This window comes from Esox lucius, chromosome 12 (genome assembly GCF_011004845.1).
Source record: "Esox lucius isolate fEsoLuc1 chromosome 12, fEsoLuc1.pri, whole genome shotgun sequence".
Taxonomy (NCBI): domain Eukaryota; kingdom Metazoa; phylum Chordata; class Actinopteri; order Esociformes; family Esocidae; genus Esox; species Esox lucius.
The window spans coordinates 30655204-30675700 of record NC_047580.1 but is presented as its reverse complement, the minus strand read 5'-3'; the positions used below and the strand labels follow the sequence as shown (position 1 = coordinate 30675700).

At 48.9% G+C, this 20497-nt stretch overlaps 1 protein-coding gene across 4 annotated transcripts in view; it reads left to right on the top strand.

Annotated features, from left to right (window-relative positions):
• dip2ba (disco-interacting protein 2 homolog Ba) overlaps window positions 1-20497 on the top strand; it is a 61343-nt gene that overhangs the window by 36773 nt on the left and 4073 nt on the right. Inside the window, exons 7-38 of one of the 4 annotated variants that reach the window (XM_029123937.2) lie at window positions 2033-2044; window positions 2458-2577; window positions 2849-3046; window positions 3537-3628; window positions 3965-4075; window positions 4252-4375; window positions 5068-5177; window positions 5271-5373; window positions 6517-6675; window positions 7066-7185; window positions 7589-7703; window positions 8812-8951; window positions 9719-9855; window positions 10053-10133; window positions 10494-10621; window positions 11070-11184; window positions 11841-12042; window positions 12589-12701; window positions 13053-13076; window positions 13484-13564; window positions 13799-13922; window positions 14096-14217; window positions 14432-14543; window positions 15407-15516; window positions 15700-15830; window positions 17257-17425; window positions 17629-17799; window positions 17949-18010; window positions 18154-18211; window positions 18580-18654; window positions 19038-19212; window positions 19443-19566. In XM_029123937.2, the coding sequence (XP_028979770.1) occupies window positions 2033-2044; window positions 2458-2577; window positions 2849-3046; window positions 3537-3628; window positions 3965-4075; window positions 4252-4375; window positions 5068-5177; window positions 5271-5373; window positions 6517-6675; window positions 7066-7185; window positions 7589-7703; window positions 8812-8951; window positions 9719-9855; window positions 10053-10133; window positions 10494-10621; window positions 11070-11184; window positions 11841-12042; window positions 12589-12701; window positions 13053-13076; window positions 13484-13564; window positions 13799-13922; window positions 14096-14217; window positions 14432-14543; window positions 15407-15516; window positions 15700-15830; window positions 17257-17425; window positions 17629-17799; window positions 17949-18010; window positions 18154-18211; window positions 18580-18654; window positions 19038-19212; window positions 19443-19566 (3718 nt within the window). The remainder of the gene's footprint in view (window positions 1-2032; window positions 2045-2457; window positions 2578-2848; window positions 3047-3536; window positions 3629-3964; window positions 4076-4251; window positions 4376-5067; window positions 5178-5270; window positions 5374-6516; window positions 6676-7065; window positions 7186-7588; window positions 7704-8811; window positions 8952-9718; window positions 9856-10052; window positions 10134-10493; window positions 10622-11069; window positions 11185-11840; window positions 12043-12588; window positions 12702-13052; window positions 13077-13483; window positions 13565-13798; window positions 13923-14095; window positions 14218-14431; window positions 14544-15406; window positions 15517-15699; window positions 15831-17256; window positions 17426-17628; window positions 17800-17948; window positions 18011-18153; window positions 18212-18579; window positions 18655-19037; window positions 19213-19442; window positions 19567-20497) is intronic. The other 3 variants (XM_029123938.2, XM_029123939.2, XM_029123940.2) reach the window with 3 other exon arrangements.

Genomic DNA, 20497 nt, shown 5'->3' with positions numbered 1-20497 from the left:
ATTGATGTGAATCTGTCTGGGTGATTTGGGTGGTGGGATGATTTGCTGACCCTCATATCAATTTCCGTCTGTTTTTTGCACTCTGGGAGTTAATGGTTCCAACGTTGACCAGACGTAGAAGTAGTAGTAGTAGTAGTAAAAATAATAATAATAATAACATTCTCTGGGAGTTAATGGTTCCAATGTTGACCAGACGTAGTAGTAGTAATAATAATAATAATAATAATAACAACATTTTCTGGGAGTTAATGGTTCCAACGTTGACCAGACATCACAATAATAACATTCTCTGGGAGTTAATGGTTCCAGCGTTGACCAGACTTCATAATAATAATAATAATATTTTCTGGGAGTTAATGGTTCCAACGTTGACCAGACATAACAATAATAACATTCTCTGGGAGTTAATGGTTCCAACGTTGACCAGACATAACAATAATAACATTCTCTGGGAGTTAATGGTTCCAGCATTGACCAGACATCATAATAATAATAATAATAATAATAATAACAACATTCTCTGGGAGTTAATGGTTCCAACGTTGACCAGACATAACAATAATAATATTTTCTGGGAGTTAATGGTTCCAACGTTGACCAGACATAACAATAATAACATTCTCTGGGAGTTAATGGTTCCAACGTTGACCAGACATAATGATAAAAATAATAACATTCTCTGGGAGTTAATGGTTCCAACGCTGACCAGACGTAGAAGTAGTAGTAGTAGTAAAAATAATAATAATAATAACATTCTCTGGGAGTTAATGGTTCCAACGTTGACCAGACGTAGTAGTAGTAGTAGTAGTAGTAGTAGTAATAATAATAATAATAATAATAATAATAATAATAACAACAACGGCATTTTCTGGGAGTTAATGGTTCCAGCGTTGACCAGACATCATAATAATAATAATAATAATAATAATAATAATAATAACAACATTCTCTGGGAGTTAATGGTCCCAACGTTGACCAGACATAATGATAAAAATAATAACATTCTCTGGGAGTTAATGGTTCCAACGCTGACCAGACATAACAGTAATAACATTCTCTGGGAGTTAATGGTTCCAACGTTGACCAGACATAACAGTAATAACATTCTCTGGGAATTAATGGTTCCAGCGTTGACCAGACATCATCATAATAATAATAATAACAACATTCTCTGGGAGTTAATGGTTCCAACGTTGACCAGACATAACAATAATAACATTCTCTGGGAGTTAATGGTTCCAGCGTTGACCAGACATCATAATAATAATAATAATAATAATAATTACGACATTCTCTGGGAGTTAATGGTTCCAACGTTGACCAGACATAACAATAATAACATTCTCTGGGAGTTAATGGTTCCAGCGTTGACCAGACCTCATAATAATAATAATAATAATAATAATATTTTCTGGGAGTTAATGGTTCCAACGTTGACCAGACATAACAATAATAACATTATCTGGGAATTAATGGTTCCAGCGTTTACCAGACATCATCATAATAATAATAATAATAATAATAATAACAACATTCTCTGGGAGTTAATGGTTCCAACGTTGACCAGACATAACAATAATAACATTCTCTGGGAGTTAATGGTTCCAGCGTTGACCAGACATCATCATAATAATAATAATAATAATTTCTGGGAGTTAATGGTTCCAACGTTGACCAGACATAACTATAATAGCATTCTCTGGGAGTTAATGGTTCCAACGTTGACCAGACATAACAATAATAACATTCTCTGGGAGTTAATGGTTCCAACGTTGACCAGACATAATGATAAAAATAATAACATTCTCTGGGAGTTAATGATTCCAACGCTGACCAGACATAACAGTAATAACATTCTCTGGGAGTTAATGGTTCCAACCTTGACCAGATGTTATAATAACATTGAATGAATGTCACTCATCCTCATGTCAGGTCTTGTTTTGAGAATGCCGCTAACATACTGTGTTTTGTTCTTTTTTGGGGGGTGATCCGTTTTTCCACCCTACGTGTCGTGTCTTTCATAAAAAAAAAGGAAAGAGGAAAGGTAATATGAATCCAAATGGGACAGGGCTTGGGAGGGCTGATCAAGGGATAATTCCAATCCGCTTGCTTTGCCACCTCGTTCGTCGTCCATCTGTCTGTTCCTCCTGTCTGTCCTCCTGTCTCTGTATAGAGACAAACACTGTTCTGTTACTCATCCAGAATAAAGTTTTTTCTATCTGGTCCATGTGTGTTTCTGTCTGTCTGTTTGTTTGTTTGTGTGTGCGTGTGTGTCTGTCCACATGTGTGTATTTATGTTTGTGCGTGCGTGCTTGCCTATTTAAAGTGTAACTAGCTGTGCGTGTGTGTGTGTGTGACCATGTATGTGACTGACTGTCTAGCTGTGTGTGTGTGTGTGTGTGTGTGAGATCATGTGGTGAAGTCACGTGTGTGACCGCCGTGTGTACCTGTCCCCAGGTGTTCCAGTGAACAGCCGTGTTTCCACTAAGATCCAGCAGCTCCTCAACACCCTGAAGAGACCCAAGAGACCACCGCTCAGCGAGTTCTTCCTGGACGACTCAGAGGAGATCGTAGAGGGTAACGAGCGCACGCCGCAGGAACACTCAGACAGTTAAAGCCTGAGTGGACCAATTAACATGGGAATGAAGCTGACAATGCCAAGGTCGTGGGTTCAAATCCCCACATGGGCGCATGTATCTTTAGGTCCTGTAGGAATCGGTTTAGTGATAACGTGACATGATGATGATGATGATGATGATGATGACTAGAACCTACTGTCGTTCTTCATTCCTGGAAGTCAACCACTGGTTTGTTTTTCTCCCACCGTGCCCACAATCCCTCCCTTTAGTGCCCCAGGCCGACCCCAACACCCCCCGACCGGAGGGCCGTCAGATCATCCCGGTGAAGGGGGAGCCCCTGGGTGTGGTCAGTAACTGGCCCCCGGCCCTCCAGGCGGCGCTGGCCCGATGGGGGGCCACGCAGGCCAAGAGCCCGGCCCTCACCACCCTGGATGTCACCGGGAAACCCCTCTACACCCTGACGTATGGTGGGTCCCGCGGCAGAGAGCACAGTGACCCCATGGAGGTGGATAGAGGACGGGCCGCTCTGCGGGACCCATTATGGCCGTGGAGACACTGTCCCGTTTTGAACTGGTCCATTTTTCTTTAACGATTGGGCGATGCCTCCTTAAGACCTCGTTCCAGTTTGAGTTCACCAAATTGAGATGCTGGAAGCCCCTCAGTGGTGCCGACCAGGCTTAAACTCAGATCGGCGAACAGTGACCTGTATCCATCTCTGTGGGCGACCCACACTATCAGAACCCACTTCAGTTTTACACCAATAGTGTGTTGTTCATCTGCATTAAAGATACACCTCCTGTCAGCCAATGATTGGAGAGCTCCAGTTGTCTGGTCTCTTCTGAGAACATGCCGTGGTCAACAACGGTTTATCTCTCTCTCCCTGCCTCTCTCTCGTTCTCTCTCTGCCTCTCTCTTTTTGTCTCTCTTTGCCTCTCTCTTTTTGTCTCTCTTTCTCAGGTAAACTGTGGAGCCGCAGTTTGAAGCTGGCCTACACTCTGTTAAACAAGCTGGGCACCAAGAACGAACCTGTCCTGAAGCCTGGTGATCGGGTACGTGGCCGCTCGGAGGGGGGTGACAAGTTTCAGGGGTCCTCAAACCACCGTGACCCCCGGCCGCTCCGTGTCCCGGATGCCTTTTAGCACGCCTGATGCGACCCCTGATCTCCAAGCCCTCGAATAGATTCATGACACAAGTTGGTTCGGTGTTACAAGAGACCTGTGGAAAATTTGTGATCGTTTGAGAACCACTGCTTTCAGAATCAGAATAGGATCAATCCCTCGTCGAAATGTTTATTAAATGATATCTAAGCATTGCACCACGAACACTGTAAAAAGTGTTGGATATTCCCCATGTTGACGTGTGTGCTGTGTGTGACCCTCCCCTAGGTAGCGCTGGTGTATCCTAACAGTGACCCCGCCATGTTCTGGGTGGCCTTCTATGGTTGTCTGCTGGCAGAGGTTATCCCTGTGCCCATTGAGGTGCCCTTGTCTAGACAGGTGAGGACGCGACGGCCCACTCAAGCAGTCCAGTAGTAAAATATTATTACACGTTTAATTGCTAATGAATTCCCCTGGTAATTCAACTCCCTTATTAGGAAATACTACACCCAATGCAGTGACATTAGAAATAATTTTTTTGCATCAACATGCCGTCTTTGTGATTCGCCACCCAGGACGCCGGAAGTCTCCAGATAGGTTTCCTTCTGGGTAGCTGTGGCGTAAGCCTGGCCCTGACGAGTGAGATCTGTCTCAAAGGACTGCCCAAGACACCGCAAGGAGAGATCATGCAGTTCAAAGGTCAGGAGCGTACGCCACCCAAATAAACATGTTAATTTGCACTCGCACGCACGTCCACGCACAGTCTTATTTAACAGCCGGGTGTCGGTACACATTTCAGCAAGCATGAGCCCGTTTGAAAACAAACTGTGTAGATGAACTGTGTCCAGTGAGTACTGAAGGCTTTACTATAGGCCGCAGAGGAGGGGGCTGTGGGTGTGACAACAGTGGGGTTTCCATGGTCAGCTCAGGGGTTATGAAAGTCAACCTTTGACCTCAGGGCTGCAGGATGACATCTGGGTGTATGATAGGTTGGTCGATCCAAGCATGGCCGATTCTAGCCTTTTTTGGAGGCCCTAGGTGAAATTTGATTTTGGGGCCCTACACAAACGCTAATGTCACCTATGCCATGGGTTGGTTCTTCCAACACTTAAACGGGCCCCTCTGGTCACTAAACCTGCATTAAGGCTCCTAATGAAGCCTACCAGTAACCCACCTTGGTTGTGCTCAGTCATTCAAGCAAGCAAACGTCCGACCTGTCAAGCTTTATGGTATACGTGTTGTTTTTTTACACATCCGTTCTTTCATGGAATCCATTCTAGGTGGTTCCTTGCCCAGTGGTCAGACTGCCGTGTAGTAGAGTACTGTCTCGTCTGAACGTCATGTTAATGTCACGGTGGTTCTGCCCCCCCCCCCCCCCCCCCCCCCCCAAGGTTGGCCCCGAATGAAGTGGGTCGTCACGGACACCAAGTACCTAACCAAGCCCTCTAAAGACTGGCAGCCGCACATTCCCACGGCCAATACGGACACGGCTTACATTGAGGTGGGCCGGGGAGGCGTGTTTCTGTTTCCTCGTGAATGTCTGTTTATTTTAGGAATGTTTATGCCTACATGACTCTGTGTGTGTGTGTTCCAGTACAAGGCCAGTAAGGAGGGGACCGTGATGGGTGTAGCTGTGTCCAAGGTAGCCCTGTTGACCCACTGTCAGGCTTTGACACAGGCCTGCAACTACTGTGAAGGTGAGGACTTGAATGCACGCATACACGCACGCACGCCTTACCGTGTAAATAACACCAGCTACGCAGAAGTGACGGAACCAGTTGATGAGGCTACAAGGATCAGAAAGAAGCTGAAGGAGCTAGAACGTTTTAGAGGAGGCTGGGTGATGCTTGTAATGTGGTGTTCACCATGGATAGCAACTTTGTGTTAAATAATTGAACAAGCCCAGAGGCATCTTCCTCGTTGCCCTTCCTAATCAAGGAAGACATTTTCTGTCTCCCTCTTTTTCTTTATCTCTCGCTCTTTCTTTTTTGCTCTATTTCACTGTCTCTTACTCTCTCTCGTCTCCTGCACTGTTTCTTCACTCTTTCTGTCACTCTGTGTCTCTCTCTCTCTCTTTCTGTCTCTCTGTCTCCTGCTGAACTCTTGTCAGAGAACATTCGTTTCTGTGAATTGGCAGAGGCAGATAGACTAGTCCAGGCTGTTCCCTGAACATAGTGTAGTTCTGTCCAGGCTGTTTCCTGAACATAGTGTAGTTCTGTCCAGGCTGTTCCCTGAACATAGTGTATTCCTGTCCAGACTGTTCCCTGAACATAGTTTTGTCCTGTCCAGACTGTTCCCTTAACATAAAGTTGTTCTATCCAGAATTAGATAAGTGTCTTGTAACATACAGACTTAATATGTCATGTAAAACTGTTATTACCCGATAGGGCTGCGACATTTTTAGAACTGGAAACGTAATTGCAATATTAGCATGCGCAATATTCATGTCTCATGCCGAGAATGTAATATTTTCCAACCCAGCCCAATGTAATATGTCGGCCTAATAGTCTTTTTTTTACCTCATGCAGCTGCTGTGAGCACACTGGCCCTGCCCCAGATATTGCTGCTTTTTTCATGTTAGGCATCCATTTTCAATAACTTTTAACATTGTAGTATCACTTGGACAAGCTTTCTTTTTGGGGTCAAAGTTCATTTCCTGATCTCCTTCGTTGTTGCCTTAGTCGCCTGCATGAGCCCTGTTAGTGTCAGCGGACTGACTGACCAATGAACATCATGTCTTCAAGCAGATGTCTTTCAGAATGTATGAATGTTTCTTATGTGGGTGGCAAATTAAGTCTTTAAATGTGTGTGTGTGTTTGTGTGTGTGTGTCCTGTCTCAGGAGAAACGTTGGTCAATGTGCTCGACTGTAAGAAAGACATGGGCTTGTGGCACGGCGTCCTAACTAGCGTCATGAACCGGATCCACACCATAACTGTGCCCTATGCCGTCATGAAGGCGTGTCCCATGTCCTGGGTGCAGAGAGTCCACATTCACAAAGGTGAGGCTACACTGATGTTCAATCATGTATAAATATAGTAGAATATACAGTGAATTACAAAATCATTTGGATAGTGATAGTGATAGCTTTGATTATTCCTGCAGTTTGGAAAAATACAATGACTTGTTGTCGGCTTTCTTTTGGGTCTGTTTCATTTTCGTAATAACATATATTTGTTTTCTAAATAGTCCCCGCATTTTAGTCGTTGGACACTTGGCTTCAGAGCTGTTTCTTATGAAGCTGCTGTTTCTTTGCTGTTTATCTAAAGTGACTTACGGTCATGCCTGTGTACCTAGTCTTAACTGAATGTTCTCTGTTGTGTACCTAACGAACACGAAGGTGTGAACCCAGACGTGATGATAAGCTGTCCCTTTATATCCCCCCCTGCAGCACGGGTTGCCTTGGTGAAGTGTCGTGACCTTCACTGGGCTATGATGGCTCACAGGGACCAGAAGGACACCAACCTGTCCTCCATACGCATGCTTATAGTTGCAGACGGCGCAAACCCCTGTGAGACACACACACACACACACCGTTCTGTCCTTAACCTGTCCTCTTGAGTCATGTCGCTGTAGCAGCCGTGACGCACGGTTTCTTTATTTATCCGGTCCCAGGACTGTTGTCCTTATATTGACCTTTCAGTCTTCAGTCAATAATTCTGTTCGTATTGGCAAACACTGATTCTCACTTTATAACACACTTTTAATGAAACACCACTGATTGGGTTCTTATAATCTGTTCAGGTCCTAAAAGGGAACCACAGTGCTGATTCATTCATGTGTAATTTGGATGTTGTCCAGTTCTATTCCTTAAAGGGAACCGCATTGCTGATTCATTCCTGTGTAATTCGGATGTAGTCCAGTTCTAATCCTTAAAGGGAACCACATTGCTGATTCATTCCTGTGTTGTTCAGGGTCTGTGTCGTCGTGCGATGCCTTCCTCAATGTGTTCCAGTCTCACGGGTTAAAGCCGGAGGTCATCTGCCCCTGTGCCTCCTCTCCTGAAGCCCTCACTGTGGCCATTCGCAGGTACTAGACAACACCCTTAAATGACCTAACATGGAATCAGGTACTATACAACACCCTTTAATGACCTAACATGGAATCAGGTACTAGACAACCCCCTTTAAAGACCTAACATGGACACAGGTACTAGACAACGCCCTTTAAAGACTTAACATGGACACAGGTACTAGACAACACCCTTAAATGACCTAACATGGAATCAGGTACTAGACAACACCCTTTAATGACCTAACAAGGACTCAGGTACTAGACAACACTTTTTAATGACCTAACCTGGAATCAGGTACTAGACACCTCCCTTTAAAGACCTAACATGGACTCAGGTACTAGACAACCCCCTTTAAAGACCTAACATGGAATCAGGTACTAGACCACGCCCTTTAAAGACCTAACATGGACACAGGTACTAGACAACGCCCTTTAAAGACCTAACCTGGAATCAGGTACTAGACAACGCCCTTAAATGACCTAACATGGAATCAGGTACTAGACAACACCCTTTAATGACCTAACAAGGACTCCGGTACTAGACAACACTTTTTAATGACCTAACCTGGAATCAGGTACTAGACACCTCCCTTTAAAGACCTAACATGGACTCAGGTACTAAACAACCCCCTTTAAAGACCTAACATGGAATCAGGTACTAGACCACGCCCTTTAAAGACCTAACATGGACACAGGTACTAGACAAAACCCTTTAAAGACCTAACCTGGAATCAGGTACTAGACAACTCCCTTTAAAGACCTAACATGGACACAGGTACTAGACAACCCCCTTTAAAGAACTAACCTGGAATCAGGTACTAGACAACGCCCTTTAAAGACCTAACCTGGACACAGGTACTAGACAAAACCCTTTAAAGACCTAACATGGACACAGGTACTAGACAACTCCCTTTAAAGACCTAACATGGACACAGGTACTAGACAACCCCCTTTAAAGAACTAACCTGGACACAGGTACTAGACAACCCCCTTTAAAGACCTAACATGGACACAGGTACCAGATGACATGACAGCGTTCTCACTTAAACGCCATCTTCTCCCTCCCTTCCCCCCACCCTCCTGCTCTCTTCCTCCCTCCCTCTTCCACTCCACCCCTCCACAGGCCTGGTGCCCGCGGTACCGCCCTCCCGGCCAGGGCCATTCTGTCCATGGGGGGTCTGAGCCACGGGGTCATCCGGGTCAACACAGAGGACAAGAACTCTGCTCTCACTGTGCAGGACGTGGGCCATGTCATGCCTGGAGGTTCGTCTGTCACCACAGTACTGCGACCGCTTCTGCCACAATTTTGTGTATTTCGGTTCTGGTGTCAGTGTCACCGTGTCTGTGTTTCGGTTCTGGGGTCAGTGTCACCGTGTCTGTGTTTTGGTTCTGGTGTCAGTGTCACCGTGTCTGTGTTTTGGTTCTGATGTCAGTGTCACCGTGTCTGTGTTTTGGTTCTGGTGTCAGTGTCACCGTGTCTGTGTTTTGGTTCTGGTGTCAGTGTCACCGTGTCTGTGTTTTGGTTCTGATGTCAGTGTCACCCTGTCTGTGTTTTGGTTCTGGTGTCAGTGTCACCGTGTCTGTGTTTTGGTTCTGATGTCAGTGTCACCGTGTCTCTGTTTTGGTTCTGATGCCAGTGTCACCTGTCTGTGTTTCGGTTCTGATGTCAGTGTCACCGTGTCTGTGTTTCGGTTCTGATGTCAGTGTCACCGTGTCTGTGTTTTGGTTCTGATGTCAGTGTCACCGTGTCTGTGTTTTGGTTCTGATGTCAGTGTCACTGTGTCTGTGTTTCGGTTCTGATGTCAGTGTCACTGTGTCTGTGTTTCGGTTCTGATGTCGGTGTCACCGTGTCTGTGTTTTGGTTCTGATGTCGGTGTCACCGTGTCTGTGTTTCGGTTTTGATGTCGGTGTCACCGTGTCTGTGTTTCGGTTCTGATGTCGGTGTCACCGTGTCTGTGTTTCGGTTCTGATGTCGGTGTCACCGTGTCTGTGTTTCGGTTCTGATGTCGGTGTCACCGTGTCTTTTTCAGCTCTGATGTGCATTGTGAAGCCTGACGGGCCTCCTCAGCTTTGTAAGACCGATGAGATCGGAGAGATTGTGCTGAACTCCAGGGCGGGGGGCACCATGTACTACGGTCTGCCGGGAGTCACCAAGAACACCTTTGAGGTCGGTCTTCTCCATTTTATCTGGTCTCATCTCCATCCACGTCTCTGTAGAGTGGAACCATGTGAATTTTATGCATGATTCAAATTGGACTTTATTACACATTTCTGCTGAGTGTAATGCCAAGTTAACAGCCAGATGTTTTTGGACCTTCTGTAGCGTCTCTTTAACCCAGAGCGTTTCTCCGTGTCTGTGTAAAGGTGATCCCTGTGAACCTGGCTGGGGCCCCTATAGGGGAAATTCCCTTCACCAGGACCGGGCTTCTGGGCTTCGTAGGGCCGGTAAGACAAGTTTGTACCAACCATTTTAGACTGCTGAACTACTCTTCAGTTGTTTTTTATTCTCCTCTTGCCAATTACTCAGACTTGTAATTGTCAACTACTCAGACTTTGAGTCAAACATAGGCCTGAAAGAGCAAGTTCCTAATCACTAGACCCAACACCCTTGTGTTTCTGTAGGCTGAGATTATTTGATTGATCATATTAACTAACTATTTCAAGGGAATCAAGAAGGTTCTTGGGGTCGATGTGGGATTGGGTCAGCTTGTTCCAGAGGAATTGAAGAAAAGTACGACACCTGTCTGGTATTGATGCTCGGCGTCTTTTGATGCGCATGTCAAGACCTTTCTCTAACGTCCACAGGGAAGCCTGGTGTTCGTAGTAGGAAAGAATGAGGGGCTTCTGACCGTCAGTGGCAGAAGACACAACGCTGATGACCTTGTGGCCACCGCGCTGGCCGTGGAGCCAGTCAAAACGGTCTACAGGGGAAGGTGAGTGGCTGGCTCAGATCTCCAGTGGGAATGTATGCATGTCGTGTCGAGGTGTGTTGAGGAAGCTGAATTGAATGGATGTGAGAGGAGTAAGACAGGTGAGAGGGTTGGAGTAAGAGGGTTGGAGTGAGAGGGTTGGAGTAAGAGGGTTGGAGTGAGAGGGTTGGAGTGAGAGGGTTGGAGTGAGAGGGTTGGAGTGAGAGGGTTGGAGTGAGAGGGTTGGAGTGAGGGTTGGGAGGTTGGAGTGAGAGGGTTGGAGTGAGAGGGTTGGAGTGAGAGGGTTGGAGTGAGAGGGTTGGGAGGTTGGAGTGAGAGGGTTGGGAGGTTGGAGTGAGAGGGTTGGGAGGTTGGAGTGAGAGGGTTGGGAGGTTGGAGTGAGATGGATGAGAGCGTGTTCTGCTGTGGTGTTGGGTGGTGTTGTCCTGACTTTGTGTGTTTCTTTTCCCAGGATTGCTGTGTTCTCTGTGACAGTGTTTTATGATGAGAGGATTGTTATTGTAGCAGAACAGAGACCTGATGCCAGTGAAGAGGACAGTTTCCAGTGGATGAGCAGAGTGCTACAGGTCTGTCCAGAGTGTCTGTAGTTCTGGCCTTTTCGTCCGTGAGCACATTCTCTACTTCCCCAGAGTGATGAACGTGGATAATCAGACCAGCATTAGGGCATGAATGGATGTCCAGTCATTATGCCAAACTATCAAACTTAAAAAAACAACAACATCTGGGCACATACATTACATGATATCCACATTTTAATCTGCCTCAGGGGAAGTCAACGATAACAGTTGTAGTTGCCAACATCGCTGTTACCAACGTCTGTCTTTACTGCCTTGCCTAGTCCCTGCCTACACAACAGACATGTGTTGTAACCTGCTCCCTTACTATGCATTGACAGTATCTACTGCCAAATGGGAGACAAATTAAAGGAACAAAGTGTCTCAGTAAGGTGTTGGGCCACCAGAACACCTTCAATACTCCTCGGGCGTAGATTCTTCGAGGGTGATGGTGGTGGAGAGCGCTAAAACTAAGATTCGTTCCTCTTGCCGTCTTGATCCAAAATTGCGGTCAACCGGGCCTGCTGAGCATTTTTCTGAATCTCACTGAGCATGAAAGGCTATTGGTTAATCATGCAGACCTGTATGGAAGCCTCTGCATTCCTTATGTTCCAATGCTCACCCATCCGTACATATGGGTTATGGTTAAACTGTGTTTCTCTCTGTAGGCCATAGACAGTATTCACCAGGTGGGTCTGTACTGCCTGGCCCTGGTGCCCGCCAACACCTTGCCCAAGACCCCCCTGGGAGGCATCCACATCTCCGAGACCAAACAGAACTTCCTGGAGGGGAACCTGCATCCCTGCAACATCCTGCTGTGCCCCCACACCTGTGTGACCAACCTGCCCAAACCCCGACAGAAACAGCCAGGTACCCACTTGGTGTAGTGCCTGGCACGACCTTCATCACTAGGGTTCTTCATCACACGGACAGCGTACACACATGGACAGCGCACTCGCACGGACAGCGCCCTCACACTCCCTGGCCTGTTTCGCTAAAAGCGGGGCTATGGGGCCTAGGATAAATTCTCCATGGGTCTACAAAGTACGCTGTTTGTTTAGATATCGATTGTTTACCAATATCAGAGTAAACAGTCCATCAGTCCAATTTTTTTTATAAAGCCCTTTTTACTTCAGCGGTTGTAATAACTGGCATCGGTCTGGAGCACAACCAGGAGCTCGTATGCTGGTGTCTGATGAGGCTGCTGAACTTCATGACGCACTGATGTTATTGTTCTTCGATAATATGTGGCTTCATGTCAATCGTTTAGAAATCCAGAATGTTTGCAATTTCCTGTTTTACCCCCAACACAAAGAGCGAAGGTTGTGGTCCAGCATCCAGCTCCTGTGTGGGTATGTAGGTCCAGGGTGTCAGCTTAACTCAGTGTATCTGCTCTGTCTTCATCTGCCACACCAGTTGGCGTGGGTCCGGCATCCATCATGGTGGGAAACCTGGTAGCGGGGAAGAGGATGGCCCAGGCTGCAGGCAGAGAGCTGGGGGTGGTGGAGGAAGAGGGCCTCGTGAGGAAGGTGAGAGGGCTTCCACCAGGCTACCTCCCTAAACACAGATGAAAGCACAAACTTGCCTTATGATAATCATTTACGGTTGGGGTTAGCACTGTTGATTAGGTTTGAAATCCGAATTTGAAGACGAGACGTATTCTAAATGTATCATGACATGATTGTGGGGGATATATTACATGACCTTGGAGTGGACGACCTGGTTACCAGACCCCATGCCGAGACCGTGACAGCTAACTGTATAGGCCTCAATGTCAGGTTCCTCCCGGGTTCTGTCAGCATTCAGTGAATCCACAGTGACATGAAGAACTGTCCCTAAGGCGGTGCTGTGTTCTGTCTTTACTCCGGGGGGCGCTGTAGCTCTGTATGTGGCCCACCATGACGGTAAGAGGCTAGTCCCTAGCCGGCCACTGGCAGATGCCTCTGCTTGGCCCCGGCGCGCTGCTTGGCCGGGTCCGCCGCGTGTGAACCCCTGTCGGCTGGCTGTGGCTCGGACGTGAGTGACGTGGTGTTTCCGCATGGCCCAGCGTGTCGGCAGCACAGCCACTGAGCGTTGGTCCTCGTGTTGTTCTCTCGCCGTTCGGCTGGCATGCTACCGTGCAGTCCTTCCTCCCCCGTTGGTCTTCCTCTGTGTCCTGTTCCTGCCCCGTACCCCCCCCTCCCCCCGCCGGCCCCTTGCCCTATTTGTGGTTCCTTAGCACACACACACACACACGTGGCTTGGGAAAATATCTTTTGCCAGTGTTCCCATATGTCAACGCCACGACACGCTCTGCCATCTCTCTCCTCAGCACCAGTTCCTGTCTGAAGCACTGCAGTGGAGAGCCCAGACAGACCCTGACCACGTCCTCTACGTCCTGCTCAACGCCAAGGTAGGGTACCTGCCACGCCTCTTAGAGGCAGCCGGTGGGCCGCAAGAAATGTTTTCGGGCGTTGCCGCCTTGTGACACGTCGACGGGGTTTTGATCGAATGCCGTGCCCGTTTAAAAAGTGCTATGAGTCACCCTCTTGACTTTAGTCAGCAACACGTGACAATCGGAGGGCGTGTTGGGAGGGGCTGCCTCTGAGAATGTCTTGTGAAGTGTCTTACCCCTTCTGTCCACCAGGGGGTGGCGGTGTGCACAGCCACGTGTGTTCAGCTGCATAAGAGAGCGGAGAAGATAACCTCAGCGCTGATGGAGAGAGGAGGCTTGAACACTGGGGACAACGTGGTGCTGCTTTACCCCCCAGGTGTGTTGAGTAATCCACACGCACACACACATTGTGGATCTGTAGAGGAAGCCCTTACTCGCCTCAATCGAACATCCACTGTCAGATAATCAGTTGTATGCTAATGGCTGCTGATTATACTCTTGTTGAGTGCTGTCTGTCTCCCTCCCTCTGCTCCCGCTGCGTCTCCCCAGGCATTGATCTGATAGCTGCGTTCTACGGCTGTCTGTACGCGGGGGTCATTCCTGTGACGGTGCGACCCCCTCACCCCCAGAACCTGACCGCCACCCTGCCCACCGTCCGCATGATCATCGACGTAAGTCCGCTGCTGTGCGTCCGCCGTGACGTTCTCGCCACACCTTCAGGGAGGACGGCGTGTGCATGAAAACCCGTGAGCCGAGGGCGTCGGTTGGGTGAACGTGCCGCGTGGACCCACGTGACGTCCTGGTTGAAAAAGCTGTGTGAAAGAAACCCATAAGCAATAATGTGTGTTTGTGTGTGTGTGTGTGTGTGTGTGTGTGTGTGTTCAGGTGAGTAAAGCAGCCTGTATCCTGACCACCCAGACACTCATGAGGATCCTCAGGTCAAGAGAGGCTGCCGCCAGCGTCAATATCAAGACATGGCCCACTATCATAGACACAGGTACCGTTGACACATCCCGCCACGGTCGTAGACACGGGTACCGTTGACACATCCCGCCACGGTCGTAGACACGGGTACCGTTGACACATCCCGCCACGGTCGTAGACACGGGTACCGTTGTCACCTCCCGCCACGGTCGTAGACACGGGTACCGTTGACACATCCCGCCACGGTCGTAGACACGGGTACCGTTGACACATCCCGCCACGGTCGTAGACACGGGTACCGTTGACACATCCCGCCACGGTCGTAGACACGGGTACCGTTGACACATCCCGCCACGGTCGTAGACACGGGTACCGTTGACACATCCCGCCACGGTCGTAGACACGGGTACCGTTGACACATCCCGCCACGGTCGTAGACACGGGTACCGTTGACACATCCCGCCACGGTCGTAGACACGGGTACCGTTGACACATCCCGCCACGGTCGTAGACACGGGTACCGTTGACACATCCCGCCACGGTCGTAGACACGGGTACCGTTGACACATCCCGCCACGGTCGTAGACACGGGTACCGTTGACACATCCCGCCACGGTCGTAGACACGGGTACCGTTGACACATCCCGCCACGGCCGTAGACACGGGTACCGCTGACCCATCCCGCCACGGTCGTAGACACGGGTACCGTTGACACATCCCGCCACGGTCGTAGACACGGGTACCGTTGACACATCCCGCCACGGTCGTAGACACGGGTACCATTGACACATCCCGCCACGGTCGTAGACACGGGTACCGTTGACACATCCCGCCACGGTCGTAGACACGGGTACCGTTGACACATCTCGTTACCGTTGACACATCCCACATTAAACATGGACGGAAATGACACGTTTGTGCGCGGGTCCTTTGCAGATGACCTGCCCCGGAGGCGCCCCCCCCAGCTCTACAAGCCCCCCACAGCAGAGATGCTGGCCTACCTGGACTTCAGTGTGTCCACCACCGGCATGCTGACTGGGGTCAAGGTGAGGGCTCTGCAAGAACACGCCCCCTCCAGACTGTCAGTGTTCACAACTGCCCTGAATGGATCCTCTGAAGTCATTTATTGCCATATGGTATTTCTCCTTCTATTCCTGTTTTTTTTTGTCTTTGGGTATTAATCTGTGTGTGTGTGTGTGTGTGTGTGTTCGCGTCTGTGCATGCGTCAGATGTCCCATGCAGCTGTCAGTACCCTGTGTCGCTCCATCAAACTGCAGTGTGAGCTGTACTCCTCGCGCCAAATAGCCATCTGTCTGGACCCCTACTGTGGCCTGGGCTTCGTACAGTGGTGCCTCTCTAGGTATGACACACACACACACTTCAGCCCTTTTTCTGAATGACTCCGTTGTTTGACCTCCAGGCTGCTTTCCATTCAACAACAGGATGAAGCCCACCACCAAAATGTCTATTGTGTTTGTATGGATTTGAAAAACATCGATGGACACCGCTTTGTTGAGCCAAACGACCAGCCTCTGAACAATCCCCCAAACTGGGGAGGTTGTTGTTTTGGAGGGCTACTTCAGTTCACCAGTCACTCACTAGAATATTAGAACGTCTCCAACACACAGGACCTCCTTCTAGGCTTTTCCCTGTAGTTTTCCTTACTGTCATTTTGTTTGACTGAAAAAAGCTTTAATCTTTGCAATCATCAGCTCGTCTCTCCCTCCCTCTCTGTCTGCCTCCCCTCTCTCTCTTTCTTTCTCTCTCTGCCATTCGCCCTCTCTGCTCGTCTGTCTCTATCTATCTCTGTCCACCCCCCCCCCCCACCCCAGCAGCAGACATACGTAAATAAGCCATGGTGGGCTGTGGGAGAAATCACGTGTTAAATCTGTGAATGATAGACAGCCCCATACAATTTGGCTGGCTGCAATTTTATTAATAGTTTTTTAATGAATTTTATTTGCCAAAAGCCGCCAATTACCGATTTAATGGGGACCACGAGACACACGTGCACGTGAATACTGCAACTGTACCCGAATAACGTTTCGCAGCCTGTCACTAGCTGTATTATACCAAAGGCCTACGTAAATGCATCCAAATTCATATTTCTCAGTGGCATAACTCATTTGATTTGTGATGTGTGTGTTTGACACCGACAACCTGAGGTAAATATAGACGACCTTGACAGAAATGCGACCCAGTCCAGTAGATAGATGGAATTGTGGGAAACGTCTGGCATGCTAATACGGGCGGTGCCTGCCTAATGATTCAGATGAATGTATGCGAGCAGTTTGTGGGCAACTGGACATCCTACGAGAGGTAATCCCCAATCCAACGCAGCAGTGTTTTTATAGGGTGCATGGTACATCAACACCCATGGGGAGTTCCCTTGGTCCGTTTCAAATAACAAGACCATAATGAGTATAATTATTTATGCGTCCGTAAGGTTAAACCCATAAAACTGTCGCCAGCATGGCTTCCTGCTTGTCACTGTGGCCGGGGATATCTCCGTCTGGCAGAAATTGACGGTTTCACTGAATATCACAGGGAGATGTGCCTTAACGTTGAGTCACATCTCACTGTGGTGTGATTACATGAGAAGGCATCGTAACTAGCGTCTCTGTAGCTAGCTCTTATCTGGCTCCTCTGTGGTTCTGGGACTCACTGATGTTGACCGCTGTAGGGCAATACTGCTGTTTGTGTATCTAACTCCTGTGTGTGTGTGTGTGTGTGTGTGTGTGTGTGTGTGTGTGTGTGTGTGTGTGTGTGTGTGTGTGTGTGTGTAGTGTTTACTCTGGGCATCAGTCCATCCTCATCCCCCCCATGGAGCTGGAGATGTCCCTGCCTCTGTGGCTGAGCACACTGAGTCAGTACAAGATCCGAGACACCTTCTGCTCCTACTCTGTCATGGAGCTCTGCACCAAGGGCCTGGGCACCCAGACTGATGCACTGAAGGTGAGGAAAACGCACGTGCACACACACACACACACACAGGGTTGTGTGTTTCTGTGTTTGTGAGGTCTGTTAAACCAACACACACATTCTTCTGCCAATATGTAGATAGATGTCGGTTCATGAGTCAGAAACCTGTCAACTGTTTTCTGGTTTCGTGTGTGTGTGTGTGTGTGTGTGTGTGTGTGTGTGTGTTATGTCGGCAGGCGCGCGGTGTGAACCTGTCGTGTGTGAGGAGTTGCGTGGTGATAGCGGAGGAACGCCCCCGACTGGCCCTGACCCAGTCCTTCTCCAAGCTGTTCAAAGACCTGGGTCTCTCTCCCCGGGCCGTCAGCACCGCCTTTGGATCCAGGGTCAACCTGGCCATCTGCCTGCAGGTTGGGCCCAACACGCACCCCCCACACACACACACACACACACACACGCACGCCCATAAACACAACTGAACACAGCATTACAAGCCTCCCGGGTGGTTCTCCGGTCAGGCCGCCGGCACTCTTCCTAACCGCTTCTGTTTGGCCGGCAGGGCACCGCCGGACCGGATCCCTCCACCGTCTACGTAGACATGAAGTCGCTCCGCCACGACCGGTAAGGGTGATTCTCACCACGTCGCATTCCCCCCCCCCCCCCCCGGTCTGGCCACACGGTCAGGTTCCGGTGAAGAAAACACAAGGGTGTATATGTGCTGTGGAGAACGGGGGCTGTCTGACGCTTCTCTCTCTCTTCTCCAGGGTGAGGCTGGTAGAACGAGGAGCGCCCCAGAGTCTGTCCCTCATGGAGTCTGGCACTGTGAGTACAGACTCGGGTCTCTTCTAACTGGTTCTGGAGGGCCCAAAAACACTGTGGGTTTACATACTCTGTGCAATTAACTAGAAGCAACAACCAGAGGTGTTTCAGCCCTCCGGGACCTGATATGAAGCTGTTGTGGGCTGTTGATCGGTGGGCTTGTGTCTCCGCCTTCCTGTCTGGGTCGTTGAACAGACACTCCAGAGCCTCTTACAGTAACGAGTGTGCGCATATTCTTGTGTTCACCCACCGGCCTGGCGTGGCAATTGAGCCGACAGACCTGATGTTGCCAGCTGAGATACACGTTTGGGTCTTTTTTTCTCCTTTATCGGTTGGGTGGTCTGAACACTGCCTCTCCTCCCCCTGTCTAGATTCTCCCAGGGGTCAGGGTGATCATCGTTAACCCAGAGACCAGAGGCCCATTGGGAGACTCCCATCTAGGAGAGGTGAGTGAGACCGGCGGACCCGTGGATCTCAAACCTCTCTTCAGGGACCCCCCCCCCCCCCCCCCCCCCCCCCCTGGCTCGGGAGTCGATGAAATGCACGGAGAGGATATTTTTAGCCTGCCATCATTCTCCATGTCTATCACATCTCCTGGCATCTTGTGTCCCTGATTAATAACTCCCCTCTGTTGTTCAGATGAGATCCACCACATTGTCACTGGCTTCTAGCCTATCTTGGGTGAGGATCATCACACAGTCTCTGCCTACCTCTCTCCCTCTCTCTCTCTCTCTCTCTCTCTCTCTCTCCTGCTCCTCTCTGCCTCCCTCCCACTGTCCCTCCTCCCCTCTCTTCTCCTCCTCTCCTCTGTTTTCCTCTCTGTGTTCAGATCTGGGTTAACAGCCCCCACAGTGCTAGCGGCTACTACACCATCTACGGGGAGGAGAGCCTCCAGGCTGACCATTTCAACACGCGGCTGAGCTTCGGGGAGCCCCACACTCTGTGGGCGCGGACGGGCTACCTGGGTTTCGTCAGGAGGACTGAGCTCCTGGGCGCCACTGGAGGTGAGGGCCCTAGTTAACATCACCATCCTAGGGAGTTTCCCCGGTGAAGCTGCTGTACTACTTAGGATTGCCGTGCCGCTCACCCGGGACATCAGTCGCCGGACTGATGGGAAGGGTTTCGTTCTGATTCGCCTGCGCTGCTCAGTCTGTCGACTGAAGCTAATCAGGCAGATTAAAGGATTGTGGTGTTTTTGAAACCAGATCCGACTACCTGTCTCCTCTGCTGTCAGATCGCCATGACGCCCTGTTTGTGGTGGGTCAGCTGGATGAGACGCTGGAGCTGAGGGGGCTTCGCTACCACCCCATCGACATCGAGACGTCCGTGTCCCGCGCGCACCGGAGCATCGCCGAGAGGTCGGGATGACTGTAGCGAATTACTCAGGGGCTTATTCCAATGACCCGGGTGGAATCTCTCTGTTAGCTTAATGACTGCTGAAATGGGCTTTGAGTCACTGGGGTTCTTGGTGTATGTGTAGTGTGTTTCAGTGTTGCTGTTCTTTCTGCCGTCAGTGTTAGTACACCGCCCAACCACTGAATGGTACAATGTCCGCCTTGTTGCTGACCGTACATTAGGAGTCAGTGTGACTAATTGGGTGCTCGTACTGTTTAAAAAAAATAATAATAACAATCGCCAAGTTATTCCAGAGCAAATCTGATTGGTTACCTTATGGTTTGACACCTGTCTGAGTTGGGAGATGTGCATTGAGTTTGTTTGCACCTTTAATTTCAAAAACATTGTCCGTGATGTCAAACTGAAAATAAAATGTGCAAATTGTTCTAAATGAATGACAAATAGAAAATAATTGATTGCATAAGTATCCACCCCCTTTTTATGGCACCTGAATGAGCTGTGGTGCAACCAACTGTCTTTTGCAGTTATGTAAGTAATTGAATGGAGTCTGTCTGTTTTAAGATGTTTCATATGATTTCATTCCCTGACTCTGGGAGCTCCCAAGTTCGTTAGCACAATTCCAGATGGAAAATCATGATGACGAAGGCATATTTAAAACAAAATCAGGAATGAGGTTATTTACATAAACCAGACACGGAACATTTCCTTGGCATTGAATCTCCCCGGAGTACGTTAAAGTGCATTATTTAGAAATGGACAGAATATGGCACAACTCTGAATCTGCTTAGAACAGGGGGTCCTCAAAAACCGAGCTGTATGTGGAAAGAGTTGAAAATTTGCTGTTCACCAGTCCCTATCCAACATGACAAATATTAAGCAATTTTGCAAAGAAGCTTGGGAAAGAATTACTGTGTCCAGATGAGCACAGCTGGA